This window comes from Montipora capricornis, chromosome 4, assembly GCF_036669925.1.
Source record: "Montipora capricornis isolate CH-2021 chromosome 4, ASM3666992v2, whole genome shotgun sequence".
Lineage (NCBI taxonomy): Eukaryota > Metazoa > Cnidaria > Anthozoa > Scleractinia > Acroporidae > Montipora > Montipora capricornis.
The window spans coordinates 7,297,643-7,312,719 of NC_090886.1; the positions used below are offsets into that span (position 1 = coordinate 7,297,643).

A 15,077-nucleotide genomic window follows, 5' to 3' on the forward strand; every position below is an offset into this window, starting at 1 on the left:
TGGTAGTTATTTGACAACATGTCGTCTAGAATACGGGAATGGTGTCTTTTATCCCGAAGCTGAATATGATTCTGAAAGTAAAGTAAGAATCTTCAACGATTTAATGTCTTATGCAATCAGAAAAAATGATTACAACACCGGAACCCAGTTGAATCTAGCTAATTATAATAGTTTATACTCACTGATCTATTTCGATCTATCATATCAGGCAGAGAAAGTAACAAGAGATCCCAAACAGTTGATTTTTAGGTATAAACTCAATGCTAATAGTGCTAACAACAGTCCTTTTAACGTACATGCTATCGTTTTATATGAAGAAACAGTCGTCATTGACAAAATCGGAAATGAACTGGTTGTAGTGTAAAGAAGTCGATGACACCAACTATAGGATATTTCTTTTTTATATATGTTTTGTGAACCATGGAATTTATATAACATATATTATATACAACAAATGACTCAACTTTTTGAAATCAATGTCAAATTGTCTGACAATCAAAAGAAAAATCTTAGCAATGCTTTCCATAAAAGGGAAACAATTGTTCTGAGACTGACAAATCATTCTCTTCATGGAAATGATACTCTTTATGTTCCAGCAATGATAAAGAAGAGATTGGAAAAAAATCGCAAATTGAATAAAGGTATGGATATTCGTCTTTCTAAGACTAATATTAGAAAACAAGTCGGTGGAATCTATTGATTTCAATTTTATCACTGGGACGCACACTATTACCAACTGTAGGTAAAACCCTTGGATTGTCAGCTCTTGCTGGATTGGCTTTAGAAGGTGCTTCTCAATTGTCAAAGCAATCTCTGGGAAAGGAGTACAGACTGGTGGTTTTATTGTACCACAAGACAAAATTGAAAAGCTGATAGAATATAAACATCTTTTATCGACGAAACAAAAACAGGATATATTAAATGCCCTTCAATCGGGTTCAGGTGTTCGTATAAAACCGACCAAAACACAATCAGGTGGATTTTTAGGCACTCTGTTAGCAAGCATCGGTATTCCACTAGCTATTGATGCTGTCAAAAAGTTAATGGGAGGGTCAGCTCCACATGCTGGGTTGCCTCCTTCTTGGCCAAAACATGGTACAGGAGCGCCAAGAATCGGAATGCCTAAAGCACCTCCTCCTTTTTTATAGTTTTCCACCATATGTAACAGGTAATGGTAAAAAAAAAAGAACAACCAAAAAAAAAATCAGGAAAGGGACTACTATTGGGAAAAAACAGTCCATTCAATGGCATACCCCTTCTGGGGACAATATTGTAAAACCAAAATTTTATAAAAACACCCCTTTTAGTAACCCCGATCTAATAAAATGGTGCAAATATTTGAATATACCAATCAATGATGTTCTGTCAAGAGACAAAAGCATTCCACATAATCATAAGCAAGCATTATTTATTTACAATCTTGAACCTTCATATATGAGAGGAAGCCATTGGGTTGCAACTTATGTAAAAGATAATGTTATCAATTATTTTGATAGTTTCGGTATGCCTCCATTCTAAGAGATTGTAAATCATGCCAAAAAGAAAAATTCAACTCTATTACACCAAAACAACCAAATTCAAAACTTGAACACAACCACTTGTGGGTATTTTTGTTTGTACTTTCTAAATGAAATGAATAAGGGAAATTCGTATTATGATTTATTACAAGTGTTTGACATACATGACACAATGAAAAATGAGAAATTTATTGAGCGTTATTTTAGAAATATCTAACATATATATAATATATGAGATCATATTGTGTTAAACAAAAAAAGGTCACTGAGTGCACTGAGCCTTCAGGTTATAAAACAACTAAAAATGGCAGACTAATGTTTTATTGTACTTGTGTAGAATGCGGCATTAAAAAGACTAAATTTGTTAAAAAAGAGAAACAGGTGGGAAACGGTTTAGCCCGTCGTCTGGGGCGGGCATATTAAGTACTGTTGGTAATACAGCAGCAGAATTATTTTTAACTAAAGGAGTACCTTATCTAGGTAAAAAAGCAGTTGAAATGGGTAGATATTACACATCAAAAATGTTACGAGATCCAAAGTTACAGAAAAAAGCTATTGATTATGCTTTGGATAAACTTAATCCAGCAATTCAAAATGTTGGATCTCAAGCTTTGAATCAATTGTCAACAAAAATAAGACCAAATAAAAAATACACAACAAACAGAAAAGATCTTGATGGTGGTGCTCTTGATATTCACAAAGCTATTGTTAAATTACCAAGACCAAAAAGCGGACCCGGTCATAAATACACAGGACCTTATAATGATTTGGAAAATCAACTGAAGTATGACCCAAAAACTGGTCAAATATTGGAAATATATGATATGCCCACTGGAAGAACTGATGCAATAGCAATGCAACACGATGTTGATTATTCCGTCTGCAAGGATGATAGGAAATGTAAAAATAAAGCAGATAGAAAAATGGTTCAAGCTTTAGACAACGTACCGTATAATGAAAGACAATGGGGGCATTGGTTGGCAAGAAATGTTATCAATACAAAGCAGAAACTAGGTCTAGGAGTTTCAAAAAACGGAAAAAGCCGTCGAGTAAAGAAAACTGGCAAGAAAAATTAGCAGATGAATTACATGCATCCATAAGACGCAACTTTACTCGGCGGCGTGTAATCGTAGATCATATCGATCAAATTTGGTGTTCTGATCTAGTTGAGATGCAACAATTCAGCAAATGGAATAAAGGATATAGATATCTTCTTATGGTTATTGATGTTTTCAGCAAATACGGTTGGATTATACCATTGAAGGATAAGAAAGGTGAATCAGTCACTGAAGCATTTGAAACTATATTCAAGGAAGGCAGAAAACCACAATATCTATGGGTTGATAAGGGAAAGGAGTTCTATAACGAACACTTGAAAGACTTGCTGGAGAAAAATAGGATACATAAGTACTCCACTGAAAATGAGGAGAAATCCTCAGTGGTTGAAAGGTGGAATAGGACAATCAAGTCTAAAATGTGGAAGCAGTTCACTGTTCAAGGTAATACACAGTATTTAGATATGTTACCAAAACTAGTAAAACAGTACAACAACACAAAACATTCAAGCATAAAGATGACACCTGTTGAAGCATCTGACAAGAGGAATGAAGGAACCGTTTACTTTAATCTATATGGTGATATTGAGCCATTATCAGCTAAAGCAAAATTTAAGGTTGGTGACAAGGTCCGAATATCTAAGTATAAACGAAATGTGTTCGACAAAGGTTACACACCAAATTGGACAGAAGAAGTGTTCATAGTTGATAAGATGCAATACACTAATCCAATCACATACAAACTAAAAGATCTCAGAGGTGAAGATGTTCAAGGGAGTTTCTATGAACCTGAATTATTAAAAGCCAAGCAAGATGTTTTTCGTATTGATAAAGTCATTCGGAGGAACTATAAGAAGAAGCAAGCTCTAGTGAAGTGGAAGGGGTATAGTGATGAATTTAACTGTTGGATACCATTAAAAGATATTGAAAATATATAAAACATTCAAACTAAAGTTATTTTAACATATATACAAATAACCACAGTATGCTGTCTTCGCTCTTGTAGCCAAAAATATCCAATTGTTTCTGGCTATAACGCACATGCGAAATTTGTTTAAAAATAAAAATATATAGTATTGGTATATGTTAACCAAACTAACCAAAGATATACATAATTGGGATCTAAATAAAGTTGGCAAAACAAGACTCATTGAAATGTTATTACAACCAACGTACATCAACGACATAATAAATGGAGTCAGAAATGATTGGTTGACACTTTGTGATATGAGAAATCAACTAGAATATCTGTCAAGGTCAGAGCTTATCAATTTCATATCACTAAACAAATCAATCAGAAAACACACAAGAAATCCAAAAGAAAAAACTTTTGAATTATATGAATTCTTTCCAAATGGCCTCCAATTGATTTATAAGATTGATTGTCCCAGTTTAGACACACATTTAAAACATATTTAAAAATAAATTCTATAGATCATATACTATGGAGAATAAAATTGTTAACAGAGGTCGTGGACGACCGAGAGTTTTCACTGATGAGGAGAGAAAACAACGAAAAACCGATTATATGCTTCACAAGCCTTGGTATTGTGAGACATGTGATAATGGAAAAAATTACACATTGGCTGGTAAACATTGTCATCTAAAAACAGCTAAACATTTTATGAATTTACGTGATAATGACATGATGAATGAAATAGATAAAATGGAGAATCGTTCTTATTTTAAACATAGATGTGAGAAAATCTTAAGAAAAATGGATCGATTGCCTGACATATACTAATAAAAACACTAAATATAGTAGTTCAAAGAATCCATATTTTGGCTACATTTAAATGCGCGTGTGTTTAAGGCTTTAAATAATATATAATGTCATTATATGTTGGATTCACTAAGAGATTTGATTTTTTTAATTAATCAACTTGACCATTTGAATAGACAAAAAAATGAGCTTGAAGATAAAATAAATCACATTAAAAATCAATTGAAAGAAATCAAAGATTTTGACGAAATGTATCATGAAATGAAAAAAATGATTGAAAAAATTGATTCGGGAATAGACAATTGATCAAAAAGCACACAAATTTTTATATAATTCAAAAATCTCTTCAATGGATCCTTTGAATTTTTGACCATGTTTTTAAACGCACATACGTAAAAGGTTTAAAGTAAAAACCTATAGGTATAATATATAAGAAATGAATAATAATATCTCATATAACAATATGAACAAGAGCGATCTTAAAAACCTGAGCAAATCTCAGCTGATCAAAATGCTGTTAAAGAAAGAGAAGAAAAATCCTAAAATAATCATAGTAGATGACACCAAACCAGTACCAGCACCAAGGACTGTAAAACCAAAACAGAGTGTTAAAGAACTGGTTGACTATTTTGAGAGACGGAGACTGCCGGCTCCTCCTTCTGAATGGCTGGAAGAAATAGAACAATTAAACAGGCCGGTGCCAGCACCAAGGACTAAAAAACAACCAGTTCCAACACCTAGAACCATAATACAACAAACCACAAAAGCATTAAAAGGTTACACCAAGTCTTATGAAATCAGTGTCAAAAATGAAAAAGACCCATTGGTACAACTCAAAAGAACACGAAAGGCACTTGAATACCATATCACAAGACTATTAAAAATGATGAAAGGGCTTAAATTTTCCGAAACACTGATAGTCACATTCGAAAAGGAAATAGGTAATGAAGAAAGAGTGATCAAAACAGCTTATTTCAACAGTAAATCCCAAACAATAACAAATGACACACAAATTGAACTGTCTTTATCTTTGTCAAAACAAGAAATCTTAAATAATATTATGTATGGATTTCAGAGGGTTCAAATTGGACAATTCAATCTATTGACAACCATTATCTTAATGTGGTAAAATATGAACCAATTAAAGGATCTTGTTACATAAAACTACCTACAGAACTCAGAAACAGTGCAAAAGATTTGATCAATTTAAAAAATGAAGACAATCAATGCTTCAGATGGTGTCATATACGACATTTAAACCCTCAAGATAAATACCCACAGATAATCAAAAAAGTTGATAAGCAATATATCGAAAATTTGGATTATTCAGGAATCGAATTTCCAGATGCTACCAAACAGTACAACAAAATAGAAAAGCAGAATGAGATAAACATCAATGTTTTCGGTTATGAAGATAAACAACCATATCCAATTTATGTTTCAAAAGAAAAGTACCATATGAATTTATTGTTAATCACAGAAAACAAAAACAATCACTATGTATTAATCAAAGATTTCAAAAAGTTCATGTACAATCAAACAAAACACAAAGAGAGGAAGCACTTCTGCATGTATTGTCTTCAGTGTTTCAGTTCTGAAAGAGTATTGACTGATCATAAAGAAAACTGTGTACAAGTGAATGGGACACAAGCGATAAAAATGCCATCAAAAAACGACAATATATTAAAATTCAACAATTTCCATAAACAGTTAGCTGTTCCATTTGTAATTTATTCAGACTTTGAAGCCATAACAGAAAAGATATCCGGTTGTCAACCTAATAATGATAAATCATATACAGAAGCATATCAAAAGCATGTGGACTGTGGTTATGGATATAAGGTAGTTTGTTGTTATGATGATAAATATAGCAAACCAGTAAAAATTTACAGAGGTGAAAAAGCTGTTTACAAATTTATGGAAGCTATGCTGGATGAAGTCAAATATTGTAAAAAGGTCATGAAAAAATATTTTAATAAACCATTAAGAATGACTAAAGATGATGAAGATAAATTTCAAAAAGCTAAAGAATGTCACATTTGTAATGAAAAATACAATGAAACTGATGTAAGAGTAAGAGATCACTGTCATATAACTGGCCAATACAGAGGATCCGCTCATCAAGATTGTAATCTTAACTTTCGAATAACTGACAAAATTCCAGTAATATTTCATAATCGACGTGGGTATGACAGTCATTTTATTATGCAAGAGATTGGTGAGATAGTTAAAAAGCACACATATGCAAATAAGAAAGGAGAGGAGATACAGATGAATATTAATGCCATACCTAACAACATGGAAAAGTATATGGCTTTCATGCTTGGTAATCATCTTACCTTCATCGACAGTTTCCAATTCATGAGCTCTAGTTTAGAAAAACTAGTAAGTAATCTACCAAAAGAATCATTAAAATATACCTCTCAAATATTTAAAAACGAAAAGCTTGATTTAATGAGTAAGAAGGGATTATACCCATATGACTATATGAACAGTTTTGAAAAATTCAATGAAAAGCTACCATCAAAAAAAGACTTTTACAGCATATTAAATGATGAACATATATCAGATGAGGATTATAAACATGCACAAAATGTGTGGAATACATTCTCTCTTAAAAATATGGGTGAGTACCATGCCTTATATCTTAAATCTGACATCCTTCTATTAGCTGATGTATTCGAAAACTTTCGAAAGACCTGTCTGCAATACTATAAACTGGACCCATGTCATTATTTCACCAGTCCTGGGCTTTCTTGGGATGCTATGCGAAGAATGACTGATAACAAATTGGAACTAATGACTGACATTGATATGTTTCAATTTATTGAAAAAGGAATGCGGGGTGGAATAAGCTACATTGCCAATCGGTATGGAAAAGCAAACAATAAATACATGAAAACATATGATGAGAAGACACCCTCAAAGTATATTATGTATTTAGATGCCAACAATCTATACGGCTGGGCTATGAGTCAATTTTTACCAACTGGCAATTTCAAATGGATGACAGAAAAACAGATCGATAAGATAGACTTAGCTAAGTATAAAGATGACAGTGAAAAAGGTTTGATACTCGAAGTAGATCTTGAATATTCGAAAGAACTGCACAGTCTCCATAATGACTACCTGCTAGGACCGGAAAAGGTTAAAGTAACTGAGAATAGGTTGTCTGGGTATTGTAAAAACATCGCGAAGAAATATAAAATATCAACTGGTTTAGTTCTTAGTTCATAAATTAATACCAACATTAAGCAATAAAGAAAAATACGTGCTACATTATAGAAACCTCCAAATATACACTGATCTTGGTTTGAAAATAACCAAAGTTTATCGAGTATTAGAGTTCAATCAGTCTGCACGGTTATAGTGCGACGCGCCTTACCGTGGCCACCCAACAAACATTTTTACAAGTTAGCCAATCAGGGTACGCGAATTTGATTGACAGACACGCCTCCATAAAAAGTTTCATCACGCAATTGCGAAGTGGAAACTTGTCGAATTTACTGATAAAGTAGAGGCAAAAGCTCAACAGCTTTACAAGACACGAAAAATTGCTTTTGTTGTTATATGTAGCCGCAATTGCGAAAATAGTTATTTGAATTAGCTGCTCATATCAATGAAACACCCTCGGCTATGGCAATTTCGGTCTCTTCTATCGCTAACATTTGACATCTCCGCAAGAATTCCTTTGGATGACTTTTGATAAACTTGATTCAATGTTTGTATTTTCAAGGAAGAATAAGTTACATAATATGAAAACTGAAACGAATATTTTGTACACTTCATGCCAGATAAACAAACACTTCAGGCTAGTTCTCCAAAGATCAAACGTCATTATGTACATTTTCACCATTTCAACTCAACTACATTAAACGGAAAGTGTCAAAACAACGCTGCATTGAACGAGCAAATAACTGGTCTCTCAAAGTTTAGTTCACTCATGGAAAAAATTCATGAGAAAGGGTAACCTCCAGTCGGGTTCAAACCAGCTTGATGTTGGATCGTCGCACCATCAATAAAATAGTTTTGCGCTGGCAAATAAGGGGCAACTTTAGCGTGATGATATTGTTCAATTACCATCGGCAGCTGCCGATCGCCTTCTTCGGGTTTCCATTGTGGGACTTGATTTCGTGGCGCACGTTGTAACACTAACAGGTCCTTGTCTAGTCTCAAACGATCTGTGTATTTGGGCAAATTCTCACGAAGACGATTGCGCATAACAGAGAAGAAACTGGATTTTGATTTTTCTCTGGATGCCATGAATTTTTCTAATTCACTCGACTGCTTTTCGTGCTGTTCTGTAGCTCTTTAAGTTCCGCTTGCAATGACGATATTTTGTTTTTTATCTCGGGGTGTTTTTCATGGATCTTGCAGTTGTTGATAATTTCACAAGGGCTTGATTTACAAGTGGTTTTTGTGTGACCACTTCGATGACACCTATTACAAATTCGTCCCCGAATCGCCGATAATGAAGTGAATTCTTGTTGCTCTGCTTTTAGTTTCTGCAATTGGCCAGAAGCACTAGTAATCTGCACCTGAAGAACGAGTAAATTTTCATTCATTTCATCCCTCTTTCTATCCAGTGGTTTAATCTCCTGACCGCCAGCAATTGAACGCTCCGCAGTGTTGCAGGCAGCTGTTCTGGTCGGTAAAATGTTCGGCGGCAATGACTGATTTCATGGCGCCGTTTGGTAAGAAGAAGCATAATAGTTGTCCCAAGTATCGTTATAACTATTGAACCTCTGAGAAAGTTCCAGTGGTCTTAGCGGTGTTCTCCTGCTTTCCGGGTCGACAATCCCCTTGATTTCGCTTTCCAAGATGCGTTTCTCTTCCAACAACAATCTTTCCGGGGACGGGAAGAACGCATCGATATCGCCCGGGCGAAGGTATTTTAACGAACTCAGCGTAAGAAATCCACGGCTTTCGAATACTCTGCTACATTTTTCCAGGACCAAACCTCCGGGAAGGCTTTTAGCCATGTGTAAACTTCACTTATGTTGTTTACAATAGTTCGACTAAATCGTTTCGCCTTGCGGGATAGACTGGACACCGCGGCAAAATGAGTGCGCATGCTCCGCTTCGAATACATTTGATTCATTTGATTCGAGCTTTTGAGCTCTTTGTTTTTGAGTTTATTCGGCGGTGAAGGAAAAGTTCTATTGGACCTTTTGATGATCAAGATCTCACGCTCAACAGGGACTCGACAGAAAAACTAAACAGTAGTGCCGAGTTGTTTCCAACGAGAAAGTCAAAAGAGGTAAGCTTATTTTAGGCATGAAATATTTATTTGTTTATGTCGTTTCCATGGAAGTTATCTTTGCCAAACCATGTTTGCTCGTGTTTCGGTCACACCGTTGAAGACCTAAAAGTTGTAAATTTTAAACTGATGACATTTTTCGTTCACTGTTTTTCGCCTAAGGGCAATTCCTCTAAAAAGGCGGAGGGTTTTGACAAAACAAAAGTTTTAACCTCTGACATGTGATATGAGAGCCATGGATTTTTCTGTGACCTTGTTCTCCACAGCAAGAGCAATGGTTTGTGTGGTAGATGTTGGTGCTCTCTCTTTTCCAGCTCTGTGTTGCTTTGCAGCACACACTAGGTTATTGATCTCTAGATTTCTGTTGATTTCATTGTCCCAGTCATCGGACCTGAAGAAATCTTGTGGAAAGTGTTGATATCTGGCTGGCTGTCATTTTGACTGTCATTACTTTCAAGATGTGAGCAACTGTTTTTATCTGCATTGTTTGACAAAACCTCTTATTAAGGGAGTCAGTTAAGCTGTTTAGTTTTTTTATAAAGGGATCTTTACAAATAGGGCAGAGATTTCCATGTTTTGTTCAAGTATCTTCAGTGACATCTGTGCATGAAAATGACCAAGTGATAATAATATTATTGTTTTACTTATGATCAGTTTCCTGTTGTTTCTTAAACATGTCATTTATTCTTATTCCAGTGCTTAAGTCTAAAACTCTTCCTGGTGTGTGTGTGCTGATCTGGTCAAACCATGCATGGCAAGCAACATTCCAGATTGTTTTCAGAGATTGTGATGAGGATGTCAGCGTTGAATATTTTATTGGTTTTGTGATGAAAAAAGCCAGGGTTGTTATTCATCTCTCATTTTTTCCTGCATGAGATCCTGCATGATGACAACAGTATTACTGCAAATTAAACATCACAGATGTGAGCATGTCAGTGATTAATACAAGATGGTTTCCAAACAGCTCTTCAAAATTGTCTAGAAAAGGGACGATAATTATTTACTTGCCACACCTTCTAAGACAGTGTTTGAACAAGCAAATATAATTTGGTTTTTTAATTCAAGTAAACTGTCTTACTTTCATTAATACAGCTGTATGTTATTGTAGTCTTTCTCTTGCTGAGCATGGGTTTGGATATTAACTTCTGAGAATGCTCGTACTTGTAATAGTCTTAATAATGAATATACGGTACTTACAACAATAAAATTATAGAGATATTGAGTTACTGTATATTGTGTTTTGTGGTAACACATACCATAGTAGTTGTTGTGGTTGTTGTTGTTGTTGTTGATAGAGTCATTGTGGGTCTATCATTGGGTAGTGAAACTGGATCAGTTGTGCATAATAAAATGAAACAGAATGCCTCTAGTCTTGCTGGATGTATGATTACATTCCTCTCTCAGTATCTTTACACACAGTGCAAAATTTAGGCTGGATTTTTGCTGGTGCAATGCATGCAAAAGTGAAATCAGTATTTTCCAAACATGCAGGTGAATGGTTTCTTATTTCATTATCATGATTCTCATGTCTCCCCACCCTCATCCCAGCAAGGCTCTACAAGGTGATCGACAAAGCTGGAGAAAAAAATTATAGTTACCAGCCAGCTGCAGGAAAAATACTGGAAAAATATTTTCAACGATGGACCACTACCAAACTCCAAGTAAAAGGGAAACATCAAGTAGCATTGGAGTCAAATTTATACTTAGTTTCAAAACTTTTTTGCAATCCTCACTTAAAATTAAGACTTATTTTCTTTATTTTATTGCCTCGCTCTTGTAAAAGTAACTAGTGTAGTAAAATATGAGAATGGAGGGCAGATAAGTGACTTATCCAAGTTGCCGAATGAGTGGGATGCGGGCATGAAAAGAACTTAAGCTTAATGATTCCAATGAAACAAACAGACGATTTCCTCATTCAACAGGAACAACATAAGCCATCTTCGCAGAAGGAATTATCATTCTGCCCTTGCAAAGATGTTTACCCGTCGTTTTCCTTCTCAGTGCACAGTTTTCCCCCCCAGAGGTTTACCAACGCAGAGACCATCGCGACTAATAACATTACGAACTTCGTCCTTTTGCTCTAGCGCTCGAATGCAAGGTAAAATTCTCCTGGTTTGAACTATAGTTTTTTGGTTTGAAAAGACACACGGAAGTTTAGTCTTTCAGGAAGCTCTCTTCAAAATTTAAACCTTATCAAAGTAGTGTTGTCCTTATCATCGCAAAATGAAAACAAACACAGAGAATTTAAATTGCCGCCATTTTGCCGCGCTGTTGTTACTATTGCAATTTAAGGAGGCTCGAAATAGTTTCTCCTTTTTTCAAACAAATAAACATATTCTGTCCTTAGATACAGTTAGGGCAATCATATCAAGACGAAATTTGGCCAGGGTATTAAGTACCTATCGTAGATTTCTCACATTATGTTTTCCTCCAAAATAATGTTACCATGGCAACGATATTAGGCATTTCTTTAAGCCTTAAAATCAACCTTTGTGGTCCTTTTTGAAGAAACGGAACGGTGAAATTTTCCCATTCATCGTTACCAGATAATGTTAGAAATACTCTCTAAAATATTTAAAATTCAACAAAATCTGTACGTCAGTTTTTCAGAAAAATAAGTTTTTTTGAATTGTGTCTCTAATTATTTTTTTCACCTACAGAATTTTTTTAAATTTGAAGGACAAACGGTTTAAATTAATCTAAGCTAACATGCAAAAAATGAAAAAAATTCACCGTCCAGAAGCAGAGATATAAACGAGTAAAGTTGCAAAATCATGAAAAATTAGGGGGTTACAAGATCAGCATTTACGCATGCGTCACCCGCTCATTCGAGTCCGCGCGCGAGTGGAGCTACAGGTCAACACAAACGGATTTAAGTAACTATTAAACCGTTTAAGTAGAATTTTCGTAGTTTTCGTGAATAGGCGATGTCTATTTATATGCCATGTATATAGAAATTGGAGAAAGGTAAGCGAAATTAGCGGTATTTGTTTATTTCTGGTGATCCATTGAAATCGTGAGCTGACGCAAGCAGCGTACGAATTGCGTGTGTGGCTTACGCGCGCGCGCTCAGCTGAAAACCCTTTCGAGCCTCCTTAATTGGTACCAGTCCCTCGCGCGTGGAGACGATTCGCGCGTGGCTCAAGCCTGCGCACTCATTTTGCCGCGGTGTCCCCTGCGGGATAGCGAACTTTGCAAGGAGGCGTGTCCGTCAATCAAATTCGCGTACTTTGATTGGCTAACTTATTACTTTGTAAAAATGTTTGTTGGGTGGCCACGGTAAGGCGCGTCGCACTGTAAAGCAATATATTGATTTTAACACACAAAAAAGAACTAATGCCAAAAATGATTTTGAAAAAGATTTGTTTAAGCTAATGAATAACAGTGTATATGGTAAAACTATGGAGAACTTAAGGAAGAGAGTAGATGTTAGATTAGTGACTGATGAAAACAAACTATTAAAAATGGCTGCTAAACCCACATACGTTAGTAGCAAGATCTTCAATGAAAATCTAGTAGCTGTACATAAGATTAAAGAGACACTAGTCCTAAACCGGCCGGCATATGTGGGTATGTGTATCCTAGATCTTAGTAACACACTAATGTATGATTTTCATTATAACTACATCAAAAATAAATATGGAAACAAAGCTACGCTGCTATTTACCGACACCGATAGTCTTACATATGAAATCGAAGCTGATGATGTCTACTCAGACTTCTGGAAAGACAAAGATAGATTTGATAACAGTGATTATGCTCAAGATTCACAATATTTCGATAAGACAAATAAAAAAGTAATCGGTAAATTCAAAGATGAGGCAGCAGGTATACCACCAATAACCGAATTCGTCGGATTGAGATCGAAAATGTATTCATATATGAAAGACAATGATAAAGGTGGGAAGACCGCTAAGGGTATCAAAAAAAATATTATCAAAAAGAACATCACTCATAAAAATTATAAAAACGTACTGTTCAACAACGAACAAATGCATCACACCATGAAAACAATCCGAAGCAACAAACATCAACTTGGAAGCTACGAACTAAATAAAGCGTCATTATCTTGCTTCGATGACAAGCGGTATATTCACAACAATGGCATAACAAGTTATGCATACGGTCACTATAAAATCAACACACCAAAACAATCTGAATGATAAAGTTTAAAAGTTTACTTAAAGTTTACTCATAAAGTTAACTAAAATATCACGCTATGGTGATTGTTTCCGTTTCATTTACTTATGCAAATATTTAAAAACACTTCATGCTTGTAACTTCACAAAATAATTTCACAAATTTGAAAAGTTCTACTGAAAAATTTCACAATTGTGGAGTAAAAATGTGAAGCTTGTGGTTGGTTAAAAATCACAAGGAAACCCCTTTTTTATTTCCGAGAGTGTCATGCTTTGTGATTCTTTCATGTTCCATTTCATTTATTACGTGACTATTTAATCTTGTTCCATTTGATTGATTACGTGAATATTTAATCATGTAGTTTTTCACTCGGTAATATTATTTTAAAAAACATATAGATTTCCAAAATATAAGATCAAAAATATGACATCAAAAATACGAGATCAAAAAATACGAAGCCATTATATGGAAATTAGTATTTGAGTTGGGTTTGGTAACAGATCAAAAATTGATCTGGTACCCCCAACTCCTATACTACTCTCGGAGCGTACTGCCAATCAAAACACATTGCATCACAAAATTGCAAAGTGGCGCGCAAATGAACAACCGGTTTTACTGTAACACATCATAATTTATTTCATCCTTCTCCTCCTTTTACTTCTCCGACTTGTCCCAATTGACAAACGGTTTCTGGACATCTTCCGCCGCTGAACAACAAAACTATTTCTTGCCGGTTCAGATAATTCCCCGATTCCGGGAATTAGAGTGGCGTGAAGAAACTTGACCTGCACCTAGCAACACCTGGTCTACCTGATTCGTGGAAAACGCCATTCGGGAGCAAAGGTTAGAGTAAACATAAAGGAAACTCTGAGCCTTGCGAACAATTCAGATAGAAAGCAGTCTGAGATCCCGTGACGTCTTCATTTATAGTGGTGCTGAATAGGAAAGACATTACGGGAAGTCCTAAGCTTTCATTCATAACCAGGATAAAGGCTTTACACAAGCTCATGCTCACGACTCCAGACGCAAGTTGAGATAGAGACGTGAAACATATATTTTGCAACATGGCCCGGTATGCCTCTGAGGAACAAACGTAAGTACAGTATGGGGCCCAGTTCTCGGTCACAAATAACGTAAACTTGTATTTCTTACCTTGGAATAGCCGTAAGGACTTGAAATTTCAAAGACAACTAGCTTCAGCATTCAGTTTACACATGTAAAGCTATCGACTGCTCAACGCTGTTTTCTCCCGAGTAATAACGAAAATGGAGGCTTCGTTCGTGGGCCCAGTTATCGGCCAGCGAGCCCAGTTCTCGGCCACTGAAAAGAGTGCGCTCAATTCCTCAGAAAAAACAACACTTTATCACCACGCGAGGACGTCG

General features: G+C 35.4%; 2 protein-coding genes across 3 annotated transcripts in view; both read left to right on the plus strand.

The window, feature by feature from the left end:
* The first annotated feature begins 2,038 nt into the window (after positions 1 to 2,038).
* Positions 2,039 to 3,510, plus strand: LOC138046029 (uncharacterized). The gene is made up of 2 exons (XM_068892714.1): positions 2,039 to 2,301; positions 2,754 to 3,510. Exons 1-2 carry the CDS (start codon positions 2,039 to 2,041, stop codon positions 3,508 to 3,510), a joined length of 1,020 nt encoding a protein of 339 aa, XP_068748815.1.
* An 11,002-nt stretch (positions 3,511 to 14,512) lies between these two features.
* The window catches only part of LOC138045430 (myb-binding protein 1A-like protein), a 37,535-nt gene continuing 36,970 nt past the window's right edge, over positions 14,513 to 15,077 (plus strand). The window contains exon 1 of one of the 2 annotated variants that reach the window (XM_068891937.1): positions 14,513 to 14,788. In XM_068891937.1, the coding sequence (XP_068748038.1) occupies positions 14,760 to 14,788 (29 nt within the window). In that variant the 5' untranslated portion in view covers positions 14,513 to 14,759. The remainder of the gene's footprint in view (positions 14,789 to 15,077) is intronic. The other variant, XM_068891938.1, reaches the window with a different exon arrangement.

What these genes read in the sequence shown, in the direction of transcription:
- LOC138046029 (XM_068892714.1), top strand. Translation starts at nt 2,039, where the DNA reads ATGTTACGAGATCCAAAGTTACAGAAAAAAGCTATTGATTATGCTTTG. An exon ending in GATTTGGAAAATCAACTGAA is followed by an intron (nt 2,302 to 2,753) that starts GTATGACCCAAA and finishes TGATGTTTTCAG; the next exon opens with CAAATACGGTTGGATTATAC.